At 40.2% G+C, this 17076-nt stretch overlaps 1 protein-coding gene across 1 annotated transcript in view; it reads left to right on the top strand.

The window, feature by feature from the left end:
* The first annotated feature begins 13367 nt into the window (after window positions 1-13367).
* Window positions 13368-17076, top strand: part of LOC124717163 (rho GTPase-activating protein gacZ-like) — an 85338-nt gene continuing 81629 nt past the window's right edge. The window contains exons 1-2 of the mRNA XM_047243933.1: window positions 13368-13430; window positions 15936-16032. Of these exons, the coding sequence (XP_047099889.1) occupies window positions 13392-13430; window positions 15936-16032 (136 nt within the window). The 5' untranslated portion in view covers window positions 13368-13391. The remainder of the gene's footprint in view (window positions 13431-15935; window positions 16033-17076) is intronic.

The raw sequence follows: 17076 nt of genomic DNA, 5'->3' as shown, positions 1-17076 counted from the left end.
ATTGGACAAATATATTATACTAGAACTGACATGTGATTACATTTTCACGCAATTTGGGTGCATAGATCCTGAGAAATCAGTACCCAGAACAACCACCTCTAGTCGTAATAACGGCCTTGATACGCCTGGGCATTGAGTCAGACCTTGGATGGCGTGTACAGGTACAGCTGCCCATGCAGCTTCAACACAATACCACAGTTCATCAAGAGTAGTGACTGGCGTATTGTGACGAGCCAGTTACTCGGCCACCATTGACGAGACGTTTTCAGTTGGCGAGAGATCTGGAGAAAGTGCTGGCCAGGGTAGCAGTCGAACATTTTACATACAGGACCTGCAACATGCGGTCGTGCATTGCCTTGCTGAAATGTAGGGTTTCGCAGGGATCGAATGAAGGGTAGAGCCACGGGTTCTAACACATCTGAAAAGTAACGTCCACTGTTCAATGGTGACCGAGACGTGTAACCAGTGGCACCCCATACCATCACGCAGAGTGATACGCCAGTATGGCGATGACGAATACACGCTTCCAATGTGCGTTCACCGCGATGTCGCTAAACACGGATGGAACCATCACGATGCTGTAAACAGAACCTGGATTCATCCTAAAAAATGACGTTTTGCCATTCGTGCAACCAGGTTCGTCGTTGAGTACACGATCGCAGGCGCTCTTGTCTGTGAAGCGGCGCCAAAGGTAACTGCAGCCATGGTCTCCGAGCTGATAGTCCATGCTGCTGCAAACGTCGTCGAACTGTTCGTGCAGATGGTTGTCGTCTTGCAAACGTCCACATCTGTTGACTCGGGGATCGAGATGTGGCTGCACGATCTGTTACAGCCATGGGGAGAAGATTCCTGTCAGCTCGACTGCTAGTGATACGAGGCCGTTGGGATCCAGCACGGCGTTCCGTATTACGCTTCTGAACCCACCGATTCGATATTCTGCCAGCAGTCATTGGATCTCGACCAACGCGAGCAGCATTGTCGCGATACGATGAACTGCAATCGCGATACGCTACAATCCGACCTTTATGAAAGTCGTAAACGTGATGGTACGCATTTCTCCTCCTTGCACGAGGCATCACAACAACGTTTCACCAGGCAATGACGGTCAACTGCTGTTTGTGTACGAGAAATCGGTTGGAAACTTTCCTCATGTCAGCACGTTGCAGGTGTCGCCACCGGCGCCAACGTTGTGTGAATGCCCTGAAAAGCTAATCATTTGCATATCACAGCATCTTCTTCCTGTCGGTTAAATTTCGGGTCTGTAACACGTCATCTTCGTGGTGTAGCAATTTTAATGGCCAGTAATGTAAATTTAAACGTCATGCAAGATGCAGCAGTTCTTCGCGCACTCATTGTTTATGATGTCGTATCTCCTGAGCTGTGATAGTTGATTCGCACCCACACAGCGATTGTCGCCTGACAGTAAGGGCTGGGTGTACCAAATTTAGTTGAAATCGGTCCAGTGGTTTAAGAGGAGATGTGGAAGATACACGCATACATTTTGTAATACGCACGGATTACGATGTCTTGAAAATACTGGATGTCAGTGAAAACGTAGATTCAGTCGCTCTCGATTCCAAAAGACATTGGACACTGAGGCGCATAGTCGCCAGATGAACAGTATTCGATCACACACAGCAGTATAATAAGGAATACAGAGTGATGGCATGTACATGGGGTAAATGAAGGGGAATACTGAGAAACCCCACAAGTCTGTTTTTTTCTTTCCCAAAATTGAGTTACCGATGGTTTTGTACGTTTGACATATAAGCCGATTATAATATAGAGAAACCCCCAAATGTTCTGGGTTTTCTATGTTGTTATTTAGCCATTGTATCACCTAAACTGAAGAGGAAACCTCACATGTACAAAATTTTAAGTTGTCGGCACTGTTTTAAACAGAGGGAACAATCTCTATTACCTCTTAATCTTTTGTTTGATATATTTATATTGTTGTTGGTGGTAAAATGTCAGGCATTGGTGGTGCTTATGACAAAGTCAGGAAATGATGAAGAAGAGGAAGAATGCAGTGAAGTTTCCGAAATATACAGCCGTAAAACGAGCAAGAGTAAAAAATAAAGCATATATAAATCGGAAAGGAGACAGAGTGCAACCAAAACAACATGGTTATGACTGCAAGTGAGCTCTAACCTGAATCTTAGTATTGCTTCAGAATTAAGGTTCAGTTACCACTGCTTCTAGGGCAGCAACAGTCGCGGTAATGCTGCATAACAGGCGTACTGATAAATTCTTCAAGAACTTACACGAGGTTAAAGAGATAAATGAAACAGATACTGCCACCCCAAGCCTCTCGATTGATTTTATGAAGAACCTGCAGTTGCTTCGTATACCTGTTCAAGGTAGGTTTTACTTGCGTGTACTTTCAGTAAATGTCTTTAATGTGCCCGATTTACGCAGTGGAAGCGTCAGGTTTTACCTCGATCATAACACGTAGGAGCCCAATGAAGTCTGTTCATACAAATGAAAATGTTGCACAACACGTTAAACACCTTAACTTGTTCTCCAGCCCCTGTGGATGCTAAAATAAAAAACATTCAGTAGTGAGATTTTGTTTAATGCTTGTGGCACAGGGAGATTTCAGGTAATCACGCATTATTTTCCAATAAGAGGCCACTCTTACCTTCTTTCTGTTTGATAGAGATTTCAGCATGAACCATAGATCTTGCCGTTGGTGGGGATGCTTGCGTGCCTCAGCGATACAGATAGCCGTACCGTAGGTGCAACCACAACGCAGGGGTATCTTTTGAGAGGCCAGACAAACGTGTGGTTCCTGAAGAGAGGCAGCAGCCTTTTCAGTGGTTGCAGGGGCAACAGTCTGGATGATTGACTGATCTGGCCTTATAACACTAACCAAAACGGCCTTGCTGTGCTGGTACTACGAACGGTTGAAAGCAAGGGCAAACTACAGCCGTAATTTTTCCCGAGGGCATGCAGCTTTACTGTATGATTAAATGATGATGGCGTCCTCTTGGGTAAAATATTCCGGAGGTAAAATAGTCCCCCATTCGGATCTCCGGGCGGGGACTACTCAAGAGGACGTTGTTATCAGGAGAAAGAAAACTGGCGTTCTACGGATCGGAGCGTGGAATGTCAGATCCCTTAATCGGGCAGGTAGGTTATAAAATTTAAAAAGGGAACTGGGTAGGTTAAAGCCAGATATTATGGAAATTAGTGAAGTTCGGTGGCAGGAAGAACCTGACTTGTGGTCAGGTGAATATGGGATTATAAATACAAAATCAAATAGGGGCATTGCAGGAGTAGGTTTAATAACGAATAAAAAAATAGGAGCGCGGATAAGCTACTACGAACAGCATATTGAACGCACTATTGTAGCTAAGATAGACACGAAACCCATGCCTACCACAGTAGTGCAAGTTTACATGCCAACTAGCTCCGCAGATGACGAAGAGATTGATGAAATGTATGATCAGAAAAAAGAAATTATTCAGTGAAGGGAAGCGAAAATTTAATAGTCATGGGGGAGTAGTAGTTGAAAATGAAATGGGGGTAAGGAATCAAAGAGGAAGCCGAAGCATAACTTAATCGTAGCTAATACTTGGTTTAAAAATCGTGAAAGAAGGTTGTATACGTGGAAGAGGCATGGAGACACCGGAAGGTTTCAGATAGATTATGTAATGGTAAGACAGAGATTTACGAACCAGGTTTTAAATTGTAAGACATTTCCAGGGGCAGATGTGGACTCTGATCACAGTTTATTGCTTATGAACTATAGACTAAAACTAAAACTGCATTGTGGTAGAAAATTTAGGAGATGGGACCTGGATAAACTGAAAGAAACAGAGTTTGTAGAAAGTTTCAGAGAGAGCATTAGGGAACGATTGACAAGAACGGGGGAAGGAAATACAGTAGAAGAATGGGTAGCTTTGAAAGATGAAATAGTGAAGGCAGCAGATGATGAAGTAGGTGAAAAGACGAGGGCTAGTTGAAATCCTTGTGTAACAGAAGAGATATTGTATTTAATTGATGAAAGGAGAAAATATAAAATTGCAGTTAATGAAGCAGGTGAAAAGAAATACAAACGTCTCAAAAAATGAGATCCATAGGAAGTGCAAAATGGCTAAGCAGGGATGGCTAGATAACATGTAAGATGTAGAGGCATATCTCTTTAGTGGTAAGATAGATACTGCCTACAGGGAAATTAGAGAGGCGTTTAGAGAAAAGAGAACCACTTGTTTCAATATCAAGAGCTCAGATGGAAACCCAGTTCTAAGCAAAGAGGAGAAAGGTGGAAGGAATACGTAGAGGATCTATACTAGGGCTATATATTGGAGGGCAATATTGTGGAAATGAGGTAGATGAAGATGAAATGGGAGATATGATACTGCGTGAAGAGTTTGACAGAGCACTGAAAGACCTAAGGCAAAAGAAGGGCCCCGGGAGTAGACAACATTCCATTAGAACTACTGATAGGCTTGGGAGAGCCAGCCAAGACAAAAGTCTGACCATTTGGTGAGCAAGATGGAGGAGACAGGCGAAATACTCTCAGACTTCAACAAGAATATAATAATTCCAATCCCAAATAGAGCAGGTGTTGACAGGTGTGAAAATTACCGAACTATCCGTTTAAAAAGCCACGGTTGCAAAATACTAACATGAATTCTTTATCGACGAATGGAATAACTGGTAGAGGCCGACCTTGGGGAAGATCAGTTCGGATTCCGTAGAAATGTTGGAACACGTGAGGCAATACTGACCCTACGACTTATCTTAGGAAATAGATTAAGAAAAGGCATACCTACGTTTCTAGCATTTGTAGACTTACAGAAATCTTTTGACAATGTTGACTGGAGAATACTCTTTCAAATTCTAAAGGTGGCAGGGGTAAAATACAGGGAGCGAAAGGCTCTTTACAATTTGTACAGAAACCAGATGGCAGTTATAAGCGTCGAGGGGCATGAAAGGGAAGCAGTGGCTGGGAAGGGAGTGAGACAGGGTTGTAGCCTATCTCCGATGTTGTTCAATCTGTATATTGAGCAAGCAGTAAAGGAAACAAAAGAAAAATTTGGAGTAGGAATTAAAATCTATGGAGAACAAATAAAAACTTTGAAGTTTGCCGATGACATTGCAATTCTGTCAGAGACAGAAAAGGACCTGGAAAAGCAATTGAACGGAATGGACAGTGTCTGGAAAGGAGAATGTAAGATAAACGTCAACAAAAGCAGAACGAGAATAATGGAATGTAGTCGAATTAAATCAGGTGATGCTGAGGGAATTAGATTAGGAAATGAGACACTTACGGTAGTAAATGAATTTTGCTATTTGGGGAGCGAAATAACTGATGATGATCAATGCAGAGAGGATATAAAATGTAGACTGGCAATGGCAAGGAAAGCGTTTCTGAAGAAGAGAAATTTGTTAACATCCAGTATTGATTTAAGTGTCAGGAAGTCATTTCTGAAAGTATTTGTGTGAGTGTAGCCATGTATGGAAGTGAAACATGGACGATAAATTGTTTAGACAAGAAGAGAATAGATGCTTTCGAAATGTGGTGCTACAGAAGAATGCTGAAGATTAGGTGGATAGATCGCGTAACTAATGAGAAGGTGTTGAATAGAACTGGGGGAAGAGGAATTTGTGACACAAATTGACTAGAGGAAGGGATCGGTTGGTAGCACATGTTCTGAAGCATCAAGGGATCCAGTTGATATTGGATGACAACGTGTAGGGTAAAACTCGTAGAGGGAGACCAAGAGAAGAATACATTAAGCAGATTAAGAAGGATGTAGGCTACAGTAGGTACCGTACTTCGAGATGAAGAAGCTTGCACGGGATATGGTAGCATGAAGAAGCTGCATCAAACCAGTATCTGGACTGAAGACCACAACAACAACAACAAGGAAAACTAGAAATGTGGATAGGATATATTTTCTGAAAGGATATTAATTATAGAGTCCACCACAAAGATGAAGTTTGAATTGAAAATACTAGAAACAGAGGAGGTTCTAAATTTTAAGGAATAGCCTCCTAAGTTCAACCGAAAGAAGGCTATTTCTCTTGAAAATTAAGGAAGTGCTCCACAAAGAAATAGCAAACAGGACTTACATGTAACATAGTTCGTGCAGTTCTGCTATTCTCATGAGTCTCTGCATTGTTAAACTTACGCCATTTACTGATGGAGCACAACACACATTCCAGGTGGTTGATCCATTTGTAATTCCATCAAGGTCTGTAGGTCAGGCTGATTAAGATCATGTGCCTGTAAGTGAGAAGAAAATACATGACTTGCGCCCACTTCTAGCATTCGCACCAAAAGAAGGAATCATCTAGAACTTCTACTCTGACATATACAAGTGGTCAACACGTGTTAAAGATTGAGCGTCAGTGGAGCACAATGTCAAAGAGAATGGAAAATAGGCATGCTCTGTTAATTTTTGCCCATATTATTAATAAAGTATGATTTATACTTATATGTTGCAAAATATTGAGAGAGCCCACATGTTTACTGCATAAATTTTAATTTAATGCGAAGAAAATTTATCAAGATTGTCTACAGTACATTGACAATCTTCCCTCTACATTCGTTTTAACGAAAAATGAATGGAAAAACGTAATTTCAGCATAATTTTGAGATCTGGAATTTTTTGTTTTGTATTTCCTGAAAAGTTTAGTCTAGGACATGTGGGACTTTTCAGTATTCCCTTTCAAACAGAGCGCATGGTTTGTAATATTTGCTGTTTATATACCGTATAGTATCCGATGAGACCTTAACGAAAAAATATTTAATCAAGCTTGGGTGTAGCAAAAAAAGATTTATAAGCAAAGGATCACGTATTTACTTCGACGCAAAGTACACACACACACACACACACACACACACACACAGAGAGAGAGAGAGAGAGAGAGAGAGAGAGAGAGAGAGAGAGAGAGAGAGAGAACTCTTGTCAACGTCAGACAGTGCCTTTTTCCTGATGAACACTCTCACCATCCAAGTAAAGTCGCCCTTCCATTAGCGAAATATCGCGCGAGATGAGTTGTTTCATTTTAGCGACTCACGCCCTACCGTATTTTTTGCAGTTATTTTCTGTGAGAAGCTTTTTGCCATCACGAACGTAACAACGTTAGAGCTTTAAATACGATTATTACAAGTTTACGAATTAATCTATTGTAATTTTGCCCATCTGTTGTTATAAAAGGGAGTGACTTTGACCCTTCTACCATTCACTTGAGACTGATTCAGTTACTTCGTACCTGTCCATCCGGTAACGAACGTCTTAGGTAAGCAACAATGCTGCTATCAGAGCATAGCGACACATCATTATCTGACATTTACTAACGGCCAGAGAGAGCAAAGGAAGTCGATTTATCGATCTATAGTGCTTCTGTTACCCCCAAAAGTTCACTGTACAGCTCTCATTCATTTACAGCAAATGTTCGCAAGATGGTGGTAGAAAGCTTCATCATCTCCGAATGACTAGTGCAGCCTAGATCCCTTTGAATCTGCTTACTGCATTCATCTCCTGGTCTGCCTCTACGATTTTTACCTCCTCTCACTTCCCTCCAATACTAGATAGGTGATCCCTCGATGTTTCAGAATTTTTCCTGTTAACCGAGCCCTTCTTTTAGTCAAGCTGTGCCTCAAATTTCTTTTCTCCCTGATTATGTTAAGTAACTCCTCATTACGTACCTGATCTATCCGTCTAATTACCTGCACTATCAGCAAAACGTATATTCACTTAAGACACCGTTCGGCACCTTTTCGTCTTAGTTTCTTTTTCATGTTTGTAACATAAAATTCTTAATTGCCTCTTCGAAACGGTCCTACTTTAAGCTGCGAGTCGCAATTTAAAATAATCTGTGATATTCCGTGTTTCACAGAGTAGCAGGGAGTGGTGAATCACTACTTGTAAACACATTTTGGTAAAATTTTAAAATAAAGTGCTGTTACATTCGTGTTTAACAATAGCGTGAAAACCCTCCGATCCTACTTATTACGTTGTAACCGCCCTTAATAGCACGCAAGCAAGATACACTTGAATTCACTTGACTGGACAAGTCAGAGGAAATTTTCGTCAAAGCGGTCGTTTTCATTGCTGGTTAAACAGCTGAAAGAAGGGGGGGGGGGGGGAGGCAAGCAGAAATGTAATGAAACAATATTTTCACCATTAGTAGAATGTCAGGTTGCATATGGGCTGCAGAATGTGACTAGGAACCTGTCTTGTCATTTCAGTTTCTTCCCGTATCTGTTATTATTTCAGTCGTTATTCTTTATCTTTCCACAAAAAAAAAAAAATACAGTAAGTAAGTAAGTAACTAAAATTGTGTAAAGAATGATGCTCCCATCAATCACAGCGCCGAGTGTCAACTCCGATACTTAGCGCCTTATGTTCAGAAACGGCTGTTTCTCGAAATAGCATATTTGAAACTTTAATGAAACAAAGAAGGGCGCGGTGTCAGTTCCTGATACGTTTTGACACGTATCAAGCAAAATAATTCAGTTTGTCGCCTATGTATGCTAACTTGCTTAGTGATCGAACCCATAACTGAAAACTCAGCGAATGAACGGTAGCTAATAATAAAAATAAGGCAAGTGCTGGGAACCATTTCGAATGCAGACAACGTAACCGTGACAACTGGTTTGTTTGACGTCATACTATTTACGTCGTTATGGAGCACATTGATAAATCGTTCCGAATTGTTATACAACAGCATTTTACATCATTTCGATTTGGATTAAAGTATTTAGAGCTAGATGCAAATTTTAACAAGAAGTCTCTTCTTGTTGGATGTATGACTAGATTCGTACCGTATTCGAGAACATAGTATATGCTTACAAAGGTGCTTTGGCAATGGGAAAACTGAGGGATTTGACGTACGTGTTGTTCATCGGATTTGCTTTCCTCACTCACCTGTCTTCATACTGATATGTTAGGAAAATTGTGGCTGGAATACATTTTGAGTGTGAGTAAAATCTCTCAATAGTCTGTCATTGGAACGATATAACGCCAAAAATTATTGTCGTGAGCAAGGACGCTTAATGTGTCAAGACATTGCACGCAGAGAGAATACTAGAAGCAGTTTGGCTAGATGTTTGGTAGCACACTAGGCTGACGGTCCTAACATTTGTACATTTACACTCTGTTGTTGTTTGAATTAAATCTGTGCGAAAGATACGCAGGTTTTCGTGAGAGACGCTGACCCAGGCGCCGGCAGCTGTGACGTAACAGTACACTGAGTGTGACGTCACGAAATGACGCGAGAGACTACCGCCTGTGACGCCGCAGCGTATCGTATCGACACACGCCAGAGGACCTCCCGTGTTGGTTTCCTGAGGAAGGGGTGGTGGGGGGACAGCACAGCCGCTTTGCGGAGCACATTCGGTGGAGAGGGGAGAGCTCCCGGGGCCGTCTCCATAGCAACGCACCCCCAGCATCCGTGTGGGTGACGCTATTTATAGTGCCAAGCGCTGAGGGGAAAACAAAAGAGGAGACGTTTACTGAGCCGTACATACAGACAAGAAAAGCGGGGGAAGAGGTTACACATACTTTCCACGCCTCTGCTTGCGTTTCTGCAGAAAACTACCTAGCGACGCCTCCATATACTGCATAGCTGCCCGTGGAAGTGAATAGTATTGTCTTTCGAAGTGGAGATCTTTGGCAAGACCAGGCGCGGGTCGGAGAAAAATGTGTTGCGATTACAGTGGGTTTACAGAAATATAATAAAAAATTCTAATGTTTTGTTACAATGCCTTGGCAATATCGGTGCATTTGGGCAGGGTTATTTACTGTCGTTTGGCGAAATAATTCTTGAGAGAAAGTGTTCAGTATTATTGCAAAAGAAAAGTGTTGATAGACATATGTATAGCTGTGTGAGAGCAGTATAAATTTGTTCGTGTATTTTGATACGATTAGTATCTCAAACGGAGTGGGCGATGTGTGATGGATTATTCATTGCAGAGACAAACGTACAAGTCATGGCTTTCCACAGGCCTTTCTTAGCGTCAACTGCAACGTACCATCGCAGTTTCAAAGGTTAACAGTACGTTGCAAACAGAACTTAAAATGACATAATGTTGCAGTGGATGGTCACATTGTCTTTGCTGCGAAACATAACTGTTAGCATGGAATTTTGATACAGTGAGGCAAATAGTTGATATTAAATTAATATGAGGGTTTCCTGCGGACTCGATGACAGATTTCTGTACCTGACTTCCAAGGTTCGTTTGTGTGAGAGAGAGGTACTTACCAAAAAATAGTGCACGAGTCACCCTTTCCTACTTTGGTTGCTAGACAAGCTGCACAGTAAAAATGGAAAAAGTTTAGGTGAACACTGACCTAAAATTTTCCATCATGTTTTGTGGAAGCATTTTTAGAGATTTGTAATGCATCAGAATAAATCCCAGCTGTCATCTGTTTCCTGTACTTCAAAGGAATATGCAGCTGTTATGTGCAGATACGTTCTTTTATAATAAGTTGTTTCTACTTTTGGTTCACAGCAAGTAAATAGAGAGTTCACCCATCTGCACAGACAGTACATATACAGTGTGTGATGGTAAATGTTAGACTTCCACAGACCTGTGTGTTCTGTAACATATTTTATAACCTGTTGGATGATTATAAACAAATAAGTGATGATGACATACATATAGCCTACTTAATGCATAATAGACTGATTTTGAGACTTTGTGGTGGCATAACTTGTGATGTGTTTACTCATTGAAATATTGAGTTAATTTGGAAAATGAACTTAAACCACATTGGAAGTTCATGTAGTTACAATTTACAATAACCAGTCTGTAACAGTATCAGTGCTCAGGCAGTTCTGTTTGTAATTCAGGCTTATCCATCTGTAACTTTTTCTCCTCTTCTATGCTCTGTTTACCCCTCCCCTGCCCCTGTCAAGCTTTGCTCAATTTATATATTCATTCCTGTAGTTCTGTAGCCAAGTGAAGGCCTTGCTCTCTCTGATTTTAATGAGTATGTTACAACTTGAGCATTTTCTTTAATTTCTTAATTACCATCTCTTCTCTTTTTACTTGTTTTTAAGAAGGGTTGTGAACTGTGTGGTCTTACAAAAACTAATATGGGATGATATTCTGTGCTTTTGTTTTACTCAATTTTACTTCCCTGCTGCTACTTTCAGATATCACAGTGTTCGCCTGGATTTATTCCATTTTGGGGGCTACTTTTATATGGTTTATAGCTATAGGTTACATACTTGATAATGTTATATGTACAAAAATGCCAGATTTGAGGAAAATTAGCCCACAAGCCTGAAAGAGCCTGGAAAGAGGATATAGTTTAATGAAGCTCACAATCTGTCTGTGAGGTAGTGCGTTCTGCGGAAGTGGATATATACTAATTCTTTATTGTGGTATGGTAGCATGTTAAGTAAATTAGTACTATTTCATGATCTTTGTTGCCATGAACTCTTGTAGAAAAGGAGGTTCCTTCTTCTGTTTGTGTCTTGCAGTTGATGGCAACTTAATGAAACACATACCAGCTAATATCCCAGTAGGGTCTTCTAATGGTTGCAGCATATATTGACACACATTAGTCAATCTCAGAATTTTGTTTTAATGATTATCTTGTTGTGGCATGAAATACTCTTGACACCTACAAGGGTTAGACTAAACAATAAGAACTGCCTGGTATGAAAACTTCAATTTTCAGAATTTATTGTATTTAACAGAAGCATACTTACATTGTTTTATTCTCCTCTTGGTAGATATCTAGAGCTTAATCCATGTTAGTCTGCATTCATGATAGCACCAATTAAGATTGAGCATTATATTAACCTTACAAATATGACTCTGATGAGTTATGTAGTAAAAGAGGAAAAAAATTGTCAGTGCCCATTCAGTCTGTGTACTCACTACAACCCTTGCACATGTGCTTCAGGGCACATTAAACTCTGTCTAGTGTCAAGAGTGTATACAGAACCCATTGGAAAATCATCTCTCTCAAGCACAATAGTGGAAGAAGTGCTAAATCTGCTGAAAGGGACAGAACAACATTGTGAGGATTATTGCTTCTTGTAGAATCAATACTGCGGAAAAAACTGCTGAACTTAACTTAGCCTAGAGGACAGTATAACAGAGTGCCACAAGTACTGGTAGCTTGAAATTTGGGTGACTGCAAATGAAATTGGTGCATGGGCACAAAAGCTGGACTACCAACCCATGGAAACATCTAATATGACCTCTCAGGCCTACTTTGTTTGTGGAATGGAGAACACCCGGGGAAACAGCCCAAGTTTCTTCTTACATCTGTAGAGGCACCTATAGGAAAGGTTACTCAGATATTTTGTTAAACAATTTAGGTGCACCTGTACATCCCATGACACAAACACAATTTATATCAGAGGAATGCAGCTTCCAAGTTAATTGTGCCAACTCTGTCACCAGAAATGCTTGGTACTGATTTTGGAGAGCGTGGTGATCAAATTAAACATATCTAACCCTTGCAATTAGCACCTGGGACTATTATTAATTCTTTGTAGCTGCTTTGGAAAAACATTTTAAAGGCCTCATATCTTCCAGCACCTTCTGTTTCTGACCGCCTTTATGTCAAAGGGAAATGAAACCCAAATCTTTTACACCTTTCGAAAAATCTTCAAAAACTTGGAATAGTGTTTGTAGTGAGTAACAATATAATTTCTGAATACTGGGCAGTGTAATTGTATTAGAGAGTATGTGTCCTATTATCTTATTCCAAGGCTTAAAGGAATAATTAATTTTACAAGGGAGGGACTTGGGGGGGGGGGGGGGGGGTAAAAATTGTAAACAGAGAACTTGTCTTCACTACAGTATACAGGTTAAAGTGCAGTAGTTACACAAAGATGACGGGACTTCCACTATGTATACTAGCATGATGAGCTGCATTGAAGTAGTCTATGAGTTGAAGATGACATCATCAATGGTATTCAGGATTTGTAGGCTATGTACTGACTTTTAGAGGATTTAGGCTGTTCGTAGCTGGCCTTTTGTATATTAGATTGATGCTCATATAATTTTTCTGAACCTTAGTTCTATAGTGAACAATTAATTGTAAGTAGATGGCTTCTGTTTGTGATGCCGTCACACTTCTGCTGCCACCTGGTCTGATAAAATTCATGAAATTTACTGGTTCTAAGCCGGACTTTTAAGCCATACACAGAGGATCGGACTAGAGTAAGGCAGTCCCGCACATTGCCTGCTGTTGTAGGACTGACTCCGCTTACCTGTTATCTCTCAACCGATGAAGTACGCTAGCGAAGATGGGTGGCACAGTTCCCAGCTGCAGTCTAGCCCGACACTTCTGCATCAGCCGTCAAGTCAGCACTGTGGGGCAGGGGCATGGGTCAGCAGAGCTAGAGTGGGAGGGGAGATTGGAGGGGCAGTAGTCACAACACCCAGACTGGCCACTGTCGAAATGACAAGACTGGAATCGGAGCGCATCGAAATTCTCGAGGTGAGGTTCAGGTTCAGATTAATCTCCATGACACTCTGTACTTAAGGCCAGAATAATAGCTGTTTGTTTTTGTAGCATTAATGTTCTGAAGTATTTTCTCTCTGATCAACTGTTTGCCACATGCCCCATTAGACTGCATGTCCACTTCCTCCACAATGGTGTTGACTTTTACTTCTGTTTCTTTATAGAGTGGCCTTGCAATGTAAATATACTATTTCATAAACAGTTAAAGATATTGGCAACTGGTAGGTGTGTGTGTGTGTGTGTGTGTGTGTGTGTGTGTGTTTTACAGAAAGCACTATATTGAGTACAAATATAAATAGATATTAGCAGACAAGGCACTAACACTGAGAACAAAGAAAAAGAGAAAAAGTAATAGAGATGTATGGATATTTGTGCAGCATAGAGCTTGAAATGATTATTTTAAAGTAACATTAACTCAAGATGTAATAATTTATTACAGACAGTGACAGTGTCTGTAACAGTTCTGGTTAAAGAGGATGTGTTACCTTACTTTGACAGAACAGGAGAGTGAAGTTGTACTTTACTGGCAGACTCCAGCTCCGCACTTGCAGTGCATCTCCCAGCTATTGTCGTGAAATATTCCATTGCCGGTATTAACAAGTACTATGTCATTGTACTGCTATTAGAGATATTTATTGTTACATCTAAAAAGAAATAATAAACATGCATCAAACCTGTCTTTGGACTGAAGACCACAATAATATGATTTGTTACAACCCTTCTCTTTAGATATTGGACCATTTATGAAATATGAGAGCCATCTGTGTTAACAAGGGACACACTGTATACCACCCATGTTTAAAATTTTAACTTCTGAAAAGTGTTTTATTATCTCTGACTACGTGACTTTTTTTTATTTTTTTTTTTAATTTTATTTTTTTTTAATAACTGCGCTCACTTATTTATGGGATACACAGTCTGATATAGCATTGCGTGTTATGTTTGTCTGCTAACCAAAGATTTTATGGGTACATTTTTATTAGTGTATTATATGATTTAAAAGAAATGTAAATCAATCTCACTATTGATGCTTCAACGAATTATTAGGTGGCTTTTTATCACAGTGGTTTGGTATGTGAAACTTTCCTACCACTACATTCAGTGACTATGAGAAATGTAAACATTCAAAGTGAATAAAGAATAACACATGCACCTAATTGTATACACCTGTTCCCATCATTATGCAGCAATATGACAGATGATTGTACCTTTCCTTATAATGAGATGTATATTATCCCGTTGTAGAAATTGTAACTAATTTTTTGTTACATCATTTACAAACATCTGTTTTATAAATAATGAGATATGAAATAGTGTAGTCGTCCAGAATGACTGGGATGTATTTATATGTTGAAAACCTTTCTTCAATTCTTCCCAATGTCATCATTATTTCAGAAAACTTACATTTTATCAACTGTTATATAACACTTTTATTTTCCTTGTGTACTGGAATCTCTTAATGGTGTTAAACTTGACAGTGTGTTTCAAGAGAGATTAACATCTGTAATAAATAATGAGTTAAGAATCAGTTCAGATTACATTGTCATACAGTGTGTTGCTGTATTTTGTCATTTATAATAGTTTATAATTTGAATATATATGTATATAATACAAAATTTCTATCAACCAAGGAATACTAAAGCGGAAGTAATATTTTAGTTGAGCTTGAACGGGCATTTTGCATGGCTTATGAAAAAATATAACAATAAAGAAAGAAAATTTATTTCAAGATGCAACAAAAGCTTTGGACAACTCAGCTTGCTGTCTGCTGTCTGGAAGTGGGGACTGTCTTAAATTTTATATAAAATTTATTTAGACTAGAAAATTTCTTCTTTTGTGGCTAGTGTAGGACTGAATTAATTGCCCTTTTGAATTAAACAGATTAAACACTAAAGTCTTTTTAATATGTTCGCTTCGCAGAGCAATAACTTTGCTTATTTCGACAGGAGGACATTGCTCTTTCAAGGTAGAGATATGTGACTTGTTGCTACTATAACACTTTTTGAGTAATGTAGGCACTTGCAGTAGTACTAGGTAGATTTTGTGGCAGTGGGAATGATGCATCAGAATGTAGAAACTTATCACAACCATCATAACACTTTGCATGGCATCTCATTGCTCCACGGCATGTGAAGTATCTCGAGTCTGTTTTCATAATTTTCTTCCAACGTAGTGTGCATTACTCTGTCTTGGAAAGGCTGTAGTGTTTGCTGCTGGGTGACCACATCCTTCTTCGTACAGCACAAGGGAGTTCACCCCCCGCTTTCACTCGTAGTAGAGCCCTCCGTCCTCGGCCCTCGGGAAAAGGGCCGAGAGACGCGATAAAGCTGTAGAATTCAGAGCCTTATTGAACTTGTTCTTCAACTTCTATTCTGAAGTGACTGTACCTTCATCTTCTCTGTATCAGAGGCTGTAGCGTATTTTTGAATGCTCTTCACTCTCGTTCATGCCCTTTGACAGTGCAGTTAATTTTTGCCTCAGGGCGGTGAGGGTATGGTGAAAGCAGAGAAGCCAGCTGGCCCTGACGACGATGACCTCACTTCCCTCACGTGGCTGCAAGACAAGAACCTCCTCAAGGGTGAGCACAGCTTTTGCCGCTTTCCCCGTGTGTCCCACGGCACGTAGGAGGAAAACCGGCTCGATCGATAGATAGTTATTACTACTGGTTGTAGGCACTTTTTCTACAAACCCCAGCTGCAGTTGAGTGCATTGTACAGACTTATTTAAACTGACATTTGTGACTTTTTTGTGTCGACTGAAAACTGCAGGGTGTATCAAAATGACACTGACAACATTCCGACAGCATCGTGTGGGATAGCAAACAGGTTATTTCCAACAGGGAACCCTTGTCCAGAAAAGCGCGGTTAGAGTGCAGCAGGGTTTTGCGATATGGCTGTTGGTACGTATTAATTTCTTCAGGAAACCGAACAAGAGTAGTAAATCATTAATTAAATTACAATATGCATTAAAGATTTTGACCACCTAGTTGACTGCAGAATGTGCACTGGTGCTGCAAAGGTATGCCCGCACACACACAAGTGGTTAAATATATGCAATTGTGCTCGCAGGGTTTTAGTCAATCTGTGGATTTGTGAGGTGCTCTGGTGTTACAGGAGTAGCACTTCCCAGATTCCTTACACTGCTCTACTGAAAACAATAAGTTATAATATCTGGTAGTTATGTTGGCAATAAAATGGCCACTTAAACTAATTTGTCAGTTTGTGTGCAAAACTTTCAAATAGTGCTGATGATTTACGTCCAAGTATGATGTGTATTGGTGTCATACTCCTGTGAAAATATTGGTGTACTGGTACACAACACAGGTTGCCCGTTTGTGATGAGAACTGTGGACCATGTGGAGCTAAGGTGCATGTGGAAGAAAGCTACAGGACACAGTCCGTGCAACAATCTTGTGCCAATGATATCTAGGTTGCCATTATTATGAAACCAACCGCAGTCCAAAGATACTTTAATGCCACAATTCTCAAACATTGACATTTGACAGGCCCAAACTGCGCATTTCCTAGCAAGAGTTTCCTCTTGACAAGTTATCAGTTTGCCAACCTGCACAGCACACTAATCATTGTCGAAGTTGTTTTGATACATCCAGTATTGTCACTAT

This window comes from Schistocerca piceifrons, chromosome 9 (genome assembly GCF_021461385.2).
Source record: "Schistocerca piceifrons isolate TAMUIC-IGC-003096 chromosome 9, iqSchPice1.1, whole genome shotgun sequence".
NCBI lineage: Eukaryota > Metazoa > Arthropoda > Insecta > Orthoptera > Acrididae > Schistocerca > Schistocerca piceifrons.
The sequence above is the reverse complement of the archived record's forward strand: the minus strand, read 5'-3'. Positions and strand labels throughout refer to the sequence as shown.